This window comes from Lampris incognitus, chromosome 9, assembly GCF_029633865.1.
Source record: "Lampris incognitus isolate fLamInc1 chromosome 9, fLamInc1.hap2, whole genome shotgun sequence".
Lineage (NCBI taxonomy): Eukaryota > Metazoa > Chordata > Actinopteri > Lampriformes > Lampridae > Lampris > Lampris incognitus.
In genome coordinates, this window is record NC_079219.1 from 25623935 (window position 1) to 25637239 (window position 13305).

General features: G+C 48.3%; 1 protein-coding gene across 1 annotated transcript in view; it reads left to right on the forward strand.

Moving 5' to 3' along the window:
- Window positions 1-13305, forward strand: part of LOC130118504 (regulator of G-protein signaling 22) — a 76207-nt gene that overhangs the window by 46168 nt on the left and 16734 nt on the right. The window contains exons 15-17 of the mRNA XM_056286956.1: window positions 4136-4298; window positions 6289-6447; window positions 7990-8002. Of these exons, the coding sequence (XP_056142931.1) occupies window positions 4136-4298; window positions 6289-6447; window positions 7990-8002 (335 nt within the window). The remainder of the gene's footprint in view (window positions 1-4135; window positions 4299-6288; window positions 6448-7989; window positions 8003-13305) is intronic.

Consider the following 13305-nt stretch of genomic DNA (forward strand, 5'->3'; position numbering starts at 1 on the left):
TGACAGAAGAGGATGTTGGCTGGTCCTCACTATTTCGAATGAGAGCTTGTGTGTTTGGCCTCTCACAGTACAGTCAGTCTCAAAGGTGCCCATAGAGCTCAGTGTTTCCCCCGAATACAGCTTCAGTCTGGTGTCACTCGGGCGGAGAGGTGTGTTTGGGGCCAGCCTTTTCTTGTCTTGAAAGCCCATTACATTGCAGGTGGCTCCAGAGTCCAGCTGACATTGTTGTGGCTTGTCGTGGAGTTTCAGAGTCACAAACCACTTCTTTCCTTTGGTGTGCACTGCGCCGATTGACTCAAACATGTACAGATCATCTGCATCATTACTATGCTCTGGGGGTTCTTCTGTGTATTCCACACAGTTTACCTTGCCCTCAGCATGCCCCTTTTTGCTCTTTAAGCACACTTTAGAAAAGTGATTAAGTGTCCCACATGACCTACATTGTTTCCCGAAGGCCGGGCAATGCTCTCTGCCCCTTGAATGCGAGCTGCCACAATATTTGCAATTGCCTGCATCTCCTGCTGTTCTGGGTGGATTGTTCTGTTTCCATTGGTTTTGTCTGGGTTGCCTAGCAACGGCATGCACTGCCTCCGGCTGCGGGGTTGTTGCAAACTCCATTGCTCTCATACGGATGTCAGTTTGCTCTGCTGCGCGACACATGTCAATAGCTGTGACCATGTTCAAATCCTTCTCTCTCAACAGCCTGCGCCTAACGGCCTCGCTTGCAACTCCCAGGACTATCTTATCACGGATCATTTCATCTTTCAACTGTCCATACTCACAGGTTGCTGCCCTCTCTCTCAGTCTCGTCACAAAGGTATCAAACGATTCTCCTTCCTCCTGCTTGCAACTCCCGAAAATGTACCTCTCGTATATTGTGTTTTTTGCTGGCTTGAAGTATTTCCCCAACTCTCTCAGTATGGCGTCAGGATCCCCTTGATCATCTTCTGAGAGGTTCAGATTGTGGCGGTAAATATGCCTGCATTCACTTCCCATCACACTCCTTAGAGTAGCCGCTTGTATTTTCTTGTCCTTGCCAAGTATGCCCGTGACAAGGACGTAGTCTTCATATTCGGCCCGAAAAATGTCCCAATTGACACTCCAATCGCCTGTGAAGCTCATCGGGGACGGTGGTGGAATATTCACGTTAGCTGCAATTGTATGTGATGCTATCGGCGCCGGTAATGCTAGCGTTAGCTCCTCTGTGACAACGTCTTCAGCAGAAGTACTTTGCTCTGAAATGTGACCTACTCAGGCCTACAAACTTAAACATGCGAGCTAGTAAAATAAGAAATAAGTTCTCCGACTTCTGACACCATGTTTCAGTAGGCTATCTTATAAAGAATGACACACACACGAGTTGCTCAGTGCAGCCAAGTATAATCAAAAGTGTTGTAACATGTTCCTGAGCGCGGGTCATGTGTATCTAGGGTAAACTAGTGGATAGCCGATGGCATCGATCTATCTAGACCCGTAACAGTGACCCCGACGTGATTTTCGGATAAGTTTTCTGAAACCACACACGTTATGGCTACGAACGCCGTTGCAATTAAACTGCCGGAGTTTTGGGAGTCTTCCGCGGCTACATGGTTCGCGCAGGCTGAGGCACAGTTTACCTCTGAGCTATGGAATGCTGTCGGTTAGCTCTGGGTGTCAAGCTTCACCGCACTACCGCCTACCACCCTCAGGCGAACGGCCTATGTGAGCGCTTCCACCGGTCCATGAAAGCTGCGCTTCGGGCTACTCTCAAGGACTGCAACTGGGTCGACAAGCTCCCATGGGTCATGCTGGGCCTGCGGACCGCCCCGAAGGAAGACCTACAAGCCTCCTCTGCGGAGCTGGTGTACGGCACGCCGCTGCGAGTCCCAGGCGATTTCATGCCCAACGCAACGTGTCCATGGTCAGCTGTGAACCAACGAGCCTCCTTGCTGGACGGGGTCAGAGCTTTCACACCCGTCCCTACCGCCCAACACGGCGCTCCGGTGTCCCAGGTGCTCCCAGGTCTGCAGTCAGCGGACTACGTGTTCATCCGTCACGACGCACACCGCCCCCCTCTGCAAACCCCTTATGACAGCCCCTTCCGCGTCCTGGAACGGGGAACTAAGCACCTGGTGGTGGATTTTGGGGGCACGGCTGAGCATGTTTCAGTGGACCGAGTTAAACCCGCACACCTGGACTTGACGCAGGCGTTGGAGTTAGCCCAACCTCCTCATCGCGGTCGTCCCCCGGCTCCGCCTCCTCCCCCTGTGGAGGCCCGCGCTGCCTCTTCTGCTCCTCAGGCCGACCTCCACAGGCCCGCGTCAATGCCTCCCAGAGACACTCCGGCCCCAGTTACCCGGAGCCGCCGCGGACGGCCTGTCGTCCCCCCGCGCCTGCCTGACTTTGATTACTAGGGCGAATTCTGGGGGGGCTCATGTGGTGGACACGTATTGGGGATAGAATTCACCCCAGGAACTAAGGGTTAAGTCAGGGTTGCCCTGGCAGGTTAACGCAGGGTTAAGTTATGGTTGTTCAGCCAGTTTTCTGATTATTCTTGCCACCTCCGCTCAGTCGAGCTGTGGTTTTGTTGTCTCTGATTTACCGTTGATAAAAGAAAGTTGCCTACATGGCTAAAGTGTGAACCTACGGTCTTCTCCGTTCCTTCGGCTCTACACGTGCATGGATAAGTACACATGAGTTCGTGTCCCGGCTGTGGCGACGGTCTCAGACTGCCCCCCGAATTCGCTATAATATTAAGCAAACTATGCTCATTTGCATAAACTCTAACCTTTTAACTCTAAAGATTATGACTTCCCTATTGTAGCGAATTAGGGGGGCAGCCCGGGAACCGCCACAGCCGGGACGCGAACCCGTATCTCCTGCACCGCGGGCGACAACGTTAACCAGTCGATTAAAGGGTCCGACCCATTAGCCAAGGGCTACCCGTGATAGTTACATTGCCCTCTTCCTTCGGGAAGGGCGTCCCCGCGCTTCAGCATATCAGCTCCCTCACGCCTCTGGGCGCACGCGCTTCCAGTGACCTCACGGTCGCATGATCCCACTTCTGACACCAATGTAGCGAATTGGGGGGGGGGGGGGCAGCGCGGGAACCGCCACAGCGCGAACCCGTGTTTCCCACACCACGGGCGACAACGTTAACCAGTCGACCAAAGGGTCTGAACCTTTAGCCAAGGGCTAACGTGTCTACTTATCCGTGCACGTTACACTATTGTATCCTTCCATATATGTTTTTAACATATTTAAACATTATGATCTTCATTTTTAAAACTATTAATATCCTAAATGAATTTTAACCAAATGTCTAAATGCATTTTAGCCAGGACTACAAAACGTAGAATAAATATTGGTATTTTGAGAGGGGGTGAAAACTTTATGACTTTTATTAACTATTTTACCATGTGTGATAAATCATAAATACTGTGCAGTATTTTAAAACATGATTACTTCTTCATTTCACCTTTCTGCAGGATCACTGCCTTAGCTAGCTTGCTACATTGTGAGACGTTATTGGCGTTAATTGTGTCATTTGCAGGCCACCATCATTCAGGGTGGTGGACATACATTTGCCGACGTTGCAGCTATTCCTTCTGTCACTGATGGTGGTCAACAGAGAAGCATTTCACTGATTGTACCATTAACATTGAGATGATAGTGAACGATACCTGTTCTTTTCAGTTCTCTATACTTACATGTGTCTTCTATACATAACTCAAAATTGGTGGCGGTGGCTAGACCAATAGTGTCATGGTTGGGGAAAGCATTCTCGAACACAAACACTTAAATTCACACTCTTGACTTCACAATACCCTCACTCAAATGTCACTGAGAAAAACGCTCAATCACCACCAAACGCCAACTCAAGAATTACTCTTTTGTAACTCCTATTCTGGGGGTCTATGGGGACCACTAAAGTACCTCATTACTATTGCTGCTATCAACATTGTTATCATCGTGATATGTAGCTCACTTGGGTCTCCCAGAAGGTTGAATCAGTTCATCTGGACATAACGTTTAGTGGGAGTTTAATGTCCAGATGAACTGATTCAACCCTCTGGGATTTCCTTACCTGGATTATTAAGGATGCATCAAGACTCACTTGGACCTCCTTCTCTAATATCCTTATGATCCTGTTTAGTATTCATCTTAAATGTTGGCTGCACCTGGAAGAATACAGACGGATTCCCCAGAAGGACAAAGCTGTCCGACGGAAAAAGACCATGGACATCATCACCAAATATCTCAACAGCAAGTACTTCTTTGGCCCAGACAGCCCTGCCTCAATAGAACAGCAGCATGATGTATGTCTATCATTTAAAAGAAAACAATCTATATTTCAATTCTGCTACCATTTTTTTGTCCAAGCCCCAGGGCAAACGTTGAGTACAGTTTGTCTCAGTAGGGACAAACAAGTTTAAGTTTCCTTTAAGCTGAGCTATTGAGCGCTCCTTGAGGAAGAGTGGGAGAAGGAGAAAATGAGAAGTTGCCAAGAGATACTGATCCCAGTATGAGTTTAGAGGTGATATACAGGGCTGAAAACATTAAAACCTCCCTTCTTTGTCATTGTGCTGACTTGACGCTGACAGCCTGGACAGCAGTGTGTTGGTGGAGAGCCGGCGGATTGATGGGGCATAGTCCAGTTATGATGACAGGATTGACAGGAGTGTTATTTGGCTACAGAGGACAAAGGATGATGACAGCCAGATGAAATCTCTCCTAACATTAATAGTTGGAGATCAGGTTTCTGGATGCTTGTATTACTATATGAGGGTAAGGCGCATAGATTTAGAATAAGAGGAATGAACACGTAGCAGTGCGTCATGTAGGACGCACTTAGGACACCAGACACAGTTTTTTTTCCTGCGAATGCCTCAGTTATCAGTGGAAATCATCTGACACACCTGCTACTGATCTTCTTGTTTAGCTATGTAATTATTTATGTTAGTGTGTGATGTATTTCTACAGATCACCGAGGAAAGCAATGCAGCAGAAACGTGTGCTCTCAGGGCCTTTTTTGTATTCTCTCCCCTGCACTTTACAGCTGTGTGCTACGGAATACATTTTGATTTTTGAACTATAACAATGTCCCAACCTTTCTTTTGCAGAGTGGCGTGTCTTCTTTTTCCTTTTTGATCTGATGATTTGTCATGATTTCTTGCACCTGCAGTAATTGTGTCATCTGAGCAAGAAGCAGCATTTCCATTTCAGTTTTGAGTAATCTTAAAATATATCATGAATAGAATTTTTATGGTGTCATTGGGGAAATGGGAGTTGCAAATGTGAAGTATATTACAAATGACCATTTGCTTGTGTGTGTACCTGTTGGGTTGAAAGAAATACCCCCATACTTGTCACTACAGGTTCAATATTTGCATATGACTTTTGTCATGCTGTCATTTTCTCTCGCGCTCTTCCTCTCTCTCTCTCTCTCTCTCTCTCTCTCTCTCTCTCTCTCTCTCTCTCTCTCTCTCTCTCTCTCTCCCTCTCCCCCTCTCTCTCGCCAATCTTTCCTGTCTCTGCTCAACTATCCAAAATACCATCAAAGTAATCTTTAGAAAAATGTTTATTTGATTAAGACTGGGTCTTCTACTCATTGTAGTTCTGTCAGATGGATCTGGCTATGACTCCGGCATTGCTGCCTAAGTTCTTGTCCTGGTGAGCGATTTGGAGGGACTGACAGCTTTACTGCCTTGGCCCTTCGCTCTCTCAGTCACTCAGTTATTCGGTCACAGATTGGCTCCCTTTCATCTACTGACTCTCCGAGTCCAGTGCCACAACTGGTTCTCATTTCTCAAGTGTATAAATATATATGTATGTGCGTGCATGCATGGGGCTGAAATGAGAGAAAGCAAAAAAAAAAAAGGAGACATAAATGGGGAGACATGGCAGGACAGACATATAGACAGAAGGCAGACAGGGAGATGAGGAGAACAGAGAGGACTGTGAGAGTGGCAGGGAGCACAGCAGGAGGCAGGAAGGAGTTTTTTGTGTGCGCAGGCTCTCCCGCTGTGAGCGGTGGTCCTTGGGGTTTGATGGACCCCTCTTATGTTCTTCTGTGGTTTTAGATGTCTTGGATTGATGCTGTCTCCACCCTGTCACTCAAGAGATATTTACCCTTTAAACCATTCACATGCTTACTGCCACGCCGCAGGAAGACACACACAAAACACATACACAAAACAAGCATTACTCTAAAACAAATTTCGATTTGTCATCATCTACCTCTACTGCATCTGTGCGCTTCTCTCCTTTTGTTCCTGTGTGTTTGTGCGTGTATTTGTGTGGATGTAGATGATGCGCCTGGCAGGTGGACTGAAGCAGATGGCACAGGAGACTCTCTCCAACACCGCAGTCATGGAGATTCAGAGCATTGTCAGGAGCCACATCGAGAAAACGTGGCTACCTCAGTTCCTGGCCACGGCTGAGTTTACAGAGAGACAGAAACACAAGGTGGATACAGGTTTCCTCATCCCTCACACTTGTGTGTGTGTGTGTGTGTGTGTGTGTGTTACCCTGGTTCTCCATCAGGTCCTCAGGGATCCCCAGCACTGCCAGTTTTCATTCTTCCTAGTATCTTTCTATGCATGCTCAATAATCCAGGTAAGGAAAACTGAGGGGGGGGGGACGGCGGAGGGGGGCTAAGAGTACATCTGTCACCTTCTTACAATGCTGTGATTACAACTATTCCCCAGTCCTCTGTAATAGTACACATGCCCATTGTAACTCTAAATGGTCACAGCAATTTTCATAAGAAACCCTCATACCTGCAGTCGGTTGAGACTGAAGAGGTCACTTAGATGAGTGATGAAAAGTTTCTCTCAATAAACGTTTTGTCCAGATGAACTGATTCAACTTTCTGTGATTCTCCTGATAGTATATTACGTTCACCTGTTGTTTCAGGTTTAAAACCTCCCTGATGTGAGGCTGGAATAACTGGTGAATGTAATTAACTACCTGGCAGAATAGAAAACTAGCAGTACTTGGAGGGGGGGGGGGGTCCCTGAGGACCTGATTGAGGACCACTGGTGTAGTAAATTGATGAAATTGTGACTCAGAAGTCGTTGAGGAGGAAGTGCTTTCAGGAGATTGTGAGCAGATGTTGTATGTTGGGTTAACTTATAGAATGTCACAGACATGTTTCTGTTATAAAGTTATGTAAAGTCCAACCAACATTATGTAGTAGCAAATTGTTTTCTGTCTTTCTAATTTATTTGTTTTATATAAATTTGTTCTATTGGGACATCACATCATATTTATATAGCATCTGAAAGTACAAACATGTCCAGTTTTATATTTGTTCGGAGACACAGACATGCATAAAAATGTACAAAGAAAGATAGAAAAATAAAAATAAAAACCACCCACCTTCCCATCCCCCCAGTTGGTCCACTTTTTACAAGATGAATTAATGTTTCACAGCGTATATAGTATATAGCTAGTATACATAATCAAACATGTTCAGCATCTTAAAGAGTTCAAATAAGTGACACCACTACAGAAATACAGTTGGATACAAAGCGATGGGAAAGTGCATTTCTATGTATTGGGAACTGTAGATAACATCAAGATATGAGTGGAGAGGTTGCCATGTGATGTAGAATTTCTTAGTCTAAGAGAGAATTTGATTTTTTTCCAGGTTAAGGAATAACATTGGATCAGTCTGCCAAATGCATTTCGATGAAGGCTTTGGTGATTTCCAGTGTAGGGGGATGCATCTATGCATCTTGCCACCTTGCCTACAAATACACCTTGCATACAAATGGAAGAATAATTTTATCGAGTTGCTTGAAGAATGATTTTGTAAGAAAGAGGGGAAAGCCCTGAAAGAGGAACAGATACCTTGGCAAAACATTTATTTTTATAGTTTGCACTCTGCTGGCCAATGACAGTCATAATTTGGACCATTTTTGTAGGTCTGCTTTGAATTTATTTAATAATTTGTAAGTTATTTTTATGTAGTGCCTGAAATGAATGATGCAAATCCCCGGTTAGCTAAAACTTTTGGGTGAAAGATGAAAGGGTATATGCCCAGTACGACCTGTTTGGCTGAAGAATTTATTGGGAAATACAGTTTTAAAAAAATTGAATTTGTAGCCTGAAAATGCTCCAAAATTATCCAGAATTCAAGTTATCTTATTTGCACAGCTGAACGAGTCCGTTATATACAGTAACAGGTTGTCTGCATACAGAGAAACCCGGTGCTCCATATTTCCCTGGCTCATACACTGCAGATGTGTTGAAGTTTTCAGCATTATGGCTGAAGGCTCAATGACTAGTGCAAACTACAACGGTGAAAGCAGACAGCCTTGAGCGTTCCACGAGGTAGTGGGAAGTACTATGCTGAGTGCTGACTATTTGTGTGAACATGGGCTCGAGGAGATAAATAAAGACAGACCCAGGACATGAAGTTCTTGCCAAGCCCAAAATTTTCCAGTAATTTCAACAAATACCCCCATTCAACCCTGCTGAATGGCTTTTTCAGCATCAAGAGAGAGTACTACTTCAGGCTTTGTGGTTGTGGATAGAGTAGAAATTATATCAAGAAGACACTATATTTGAGGATAGATGTCTTCCTCTGAGGAAGCCTGTTTGATTATTGAGGGGAGACATATTTCGTCTTGCCAAGACATTTGCCAGTATTTTAACATCAACATTTAAAAGTGAAATAGGTGTATAGCAGCTGTATTCTGCAGGATTCTTATCTTTTTAAAGAATGACAGAGTTTGAGGCTTTAGTTAAAGTTTTTGGCAGAGTCGCTGTGATCTGTAACTGGCGACATCAGTCTAAGTCATGGTCCTAAGGTCAGTCAGTCAGTTACAGTCCTCAATCAGTCCAAGTCTACCCCTTGAACAAACAACACGATAACCAAAACATGAACACAACATTTAAACACATAAATCATAACAATTTCAATAAACACCAACACTCCCATGAGCCCCTGCGCTCCCCCAGCGCAGAGCCAATGACAGTCAGAGCAACCGCCTCCTCCGGTCACTACATAGCCCCCACCTGAGGGGTCAGTTGTCCCCAACATGCCCATCACCCAATACATAGTCCCTCAAAAGTCCAGACTGTCACCACTGGTGAACAGACCGCCCAAAGCACTGTATGTCATAGGCCCTCTTCTGCTGCACTCCTGAGCCGGCCCGGGCCCGGCGGTTGCAGGAGTCACAGCAGTGTACATACAGCTCCACGTCTCATCGACAACCAGGCCAGTAGAACTGTCCCCAGAGGTGGTGGACAGTCTTGGCGTTCCCGTAGTGCCCCGCCCCCCCAGAGCCATGGACCAACTGGAGGACCTGGAGATGGAGCACACGGGGCACCAATAGCTGCAAGAGGTCACTCCCTCGTGCGGGAAATTGCCACCTCCGGTACACCAACCCGATGTGGAGCTCAAAGTTGCCTCACTGCGAGTGGTAGGCCTTTAACTCGGGCCCCAGTGCTGACATCTCTGTCAATTTGCAGTGCCGCCCTGTCTCCAGCCAGCCCCTCACCCGTGCCAGGGTTATGTCTACCTCCTGCTGCTGCCTCAGTTGCTGCGTGGTCAACGGGAACAACCTCTCCTCTCTGTTGATGGTCTGGATGGCCGTCCACTGTTGGCATCATCTGGCTCTGCTCCTCTCACAGAATAGAGATCGTATTCTGTGGCTCCTCCCGCTGCTGAGAGCAGCGGCACTCCAATGCTGCACTGGGGCTCTGAGCCTGCTGAGCGGCGGCTGCTTGGCGACTGGCTCACCAGTCCCTGAGCCTGCTCCTCTTCTGGCCAGACCGAAGCACCACGGTTTTCATGGTGAGGGTGATGGTTGCCTCCATGTTAACATGGGTTCCCCAGTGGGTCAAGCAGGTCCAGGCCGATGATGCACGGCCCCGGATGTTGGCGAGCCAGAACTTGTGTGTCAGCTCCTGATCTCCAGCTTGGACTTGCAGTGACATCTTCCCTCTCATGCCAGCCTTCTCCCCTGTCACCATCATCAGCTCGGTGTTGGTTGGTGACCACACCACTGAAGGGGCGGGGGCAGCAGTGGAGCCCAGGAGGACGCCAGGTCACACCAGAGAAATGGTAGACCCCGAGTCTACCAGGGCTCAGCAGGATCAACTGTCAAGTTAGCAGTCCAAATACAGTCCTTTGTTGTGACCTAAGTGGACAACCAGCTTGCATCGGCCTTGAGGGGGGGCTGGAGTGGTTGTCCCCTCACTAGGCCATTCCACCGTCGTTTCCCCACCAGCCAATTGACTCTGGCTTTTGGTGCTGGCACTGGGCAGTCGCAGGCTACATGTCCAGGCTTGTTACACCGGTAACAGTGGTCAGTCGGCCGGGTGGACCTCGTCTGGATGTTGGAAGCCATCGCTGAGGCTGTTGTGGTGAAAGCTGAACTTGGTAGACCTCCTGTACCTCTTCCTCATCATCAGCCCCACCTAACATATGGTTGGAGAGCAGGGGCCTTCTGCTGGATAAGCCACGTGGAGAGTATCACCTCGGCCCATTTAGCCTCATAGAGAGCCTCGCTGAGGGACTGGGACGTAGCAAGGTGAACATGCTGGCACAACAGCTCCGGCATGAGCCCGCACAGAAAAGCATGGAGGGCCACCTCCTCCTGAGTGGCTGCATTGAACTGCAGGTAACCATGTTGGGCATGTAGCTGCACAACTGCGGTGAAGGTACCCAAGCCCTTTCTCTCTCTTGGCGGTGGTGGCTAGCTAGCTGCTCCCTGCTCTGGTCAGTGAAGAGTCGTTGCCCGAATCGCCTCTCCAGCGCCATGCTCAGGGCTTGGAGGTCCTGCTGCTCAGCTGGGGCTAGGTTGAGGAGCACCTGCAAAGCCTTTCCCTCCAACGCCAGAGCCAGGTGGATGGCAGCTTCCTCGTTGCTCCATCTGTTGTGCCATGCCTCTAATTGGACTTGCGAAAGGTACAGCTTTAAGCTGTATCACCCCATTGTACTTGGGCAGCTTGGCTGGTGTTCTATGCGCAGCATCCCACCCGGATGCTAGGGGGTGGTCGGTGGCGGCGGGCAGTAGGCGAGACATTCCCCTGTATTGGGCCTCCTTGTCTCTAAGGGGTGGTCAGTAGCGGCGGGCAGCATGTGCTCCCTGGTGTTGGTCCTCCGGGCCTCTAGGGGGCGGTGGATCTGTGGTGCAATGGCGCCATCAGGGTGGGCTGGAAAACTTCCATCTCTGGCCGGTTCCGTCTTTCGTTTCCCAATTGCCAACGGGTCTGCTCGACGGCGCGTTCCAGGCTCTCCCTCCCTATTCATTCTTCAGCTCAATCCCACTTCTGACACCGATGTGGCGAGCTGGTGTGGAAGAATGAGTCAAGGGGCAGAGATCTCGGTTTTTTTTGTTGTTTTTTTTTTGGGGGGGGGCGGAATTTTTCACCTTTTTCCCCCCAGTTGTATCCGGCCAATTACCCCACTCTTCTGAGCCTTCCCCGGTCGCTGCTCCACCCCCTCTGCCAGTTCGGGGGGGGGGGGGCTGCAGACTACCATATGCCCCCTCCTATACATGTGGAGTCGCAAGCCACTTCTTTTCACCTGACAGTGAGGGGTTTTGCCAGGGGGACGTAGTGCATGGGAGGATCACGCTATTCCCCCCAGTCCCCCCCTGAACAGATGCCCCGACCGACCAGAGGAAGCGCTAGTGCCGTGACCAGGACACATACCCACATCCAGCTCCCCACCCGCAGACACGGCCAATTGTGTCTGTAGGGACGCCTGACCAAGCCGGAGGTAACACGGGGATTCGATTCGGCGATCTCCGTGTTGGTAAGCAACGGAATAGACCGCTACACTACCCGGGGATGCCCAAATATCGCTTTTTAATCACAACTTCCATGTCCCTTACACTACATGAACCCGGGAGTGGTATTTATTTACACACTGGTCAGAACAGACCAGAACTGACTACACACAACGACCCCCCCCACCCCCACCCAAGAGTTCATAACTGGCGACATCAGTCTAAGTTATGGTACTAAGGTCAGTCAGTCAGTAACAGTCTTCTACCCGGTCCGAGTCTATCCCCCAAATAAACAACACAATAACCAACATTTAAAAATATAAATCATAACGATTTCAATTCACACCAACAGTCCCATGAGCCCCTGCCCTCTCCCAGTGCGGTGTTGACGACAGTCGGAGCAACTGCCTCCTCTGGTTGCTACAATATATTTAGATATGAAACCAGCTGTATTCCTTAACATGACAATAAACATCCATCTATCCACTATCCAAACCGCTTATCCTGCTCTCAGGGTCGCGGGGATGCTGGAGCCTATCTCAGCAGTCATTGGGTGGCAGGTGGGGAGACACCCTGGACAGGCAGTGTGACCAATATGTGACCTCCCCAAACCCCATCCCACCCAAAAAAACTAAAATAGAACAAGCTTAGCAGCATGAGAAATATCTGCTAAAACTTCCAAATCCTATGCTCATCCTTCCTTAGATGCAAGCAGCAATACAGTCGTATTCCCAATTAACAACAAAGTGTCAGACTTAACCTAATTTAACAAGCAGCAGATTAACTCCAGCATGTGTGTTTAACCATGTATTCATTGTAAACAAGTGCACCTCATATGAAGATTTAAACTATACTTAAGTTTACATAATTAAGTAATCGGTCATTAAACACAAAATTCGGCATAGATTTTCCAAGAACTTATGCAATAAGAACTTTGGGTTCGCGAAGCGAACCCTAGTTATATGAACAACGACAAAATGGCTGAGAGGGTTATTGCATTGTGACATCATCCACAATAGCTCGCTGGAAAAAAGAAAAACGATGGAGGTGCATTCCCCGTGCCAATCCCGGACAATATGACCCCCTGTGGTCATATGTCCTCCCACCGACCCCGTATTGGCACGCCCACCGGAAGCGCTATTCCTCTTTGTAAGTCGAACCATCTCCAACTAAATGAGCACCACACCTGTGGCCCGGGTAGGAGGAGAACGGCTCTATTCTCAGCCATTTTGTCGTTGTTCATATAACTAGGGTTCGCTTCGCGAACCCAAAGTTACATTTCACATACTCCAAAATGGCTGAGAGGGTTATTGCATTGAACAACGACAGGATTCGTGCCTCCGTTCCCTAGCCGTCCAATGAACCTTTCAAACCCCTGGTGGGAAGGGGTACGCGTTCTGATGAGAGCATCCTAAGAGGCCTGCTCCAGAACAGCGTCGGCAACCGACCGCACCTTAACGTGCCGGTAATAATGCCGTAAGAAAGTGGTCTCACCACTCCAAACCGCCGCCTGGCGGATGACCTCCCAGTCGATACCTGACAACACAGCTATCGACGTAGCAGTCCCTCGGGTAGA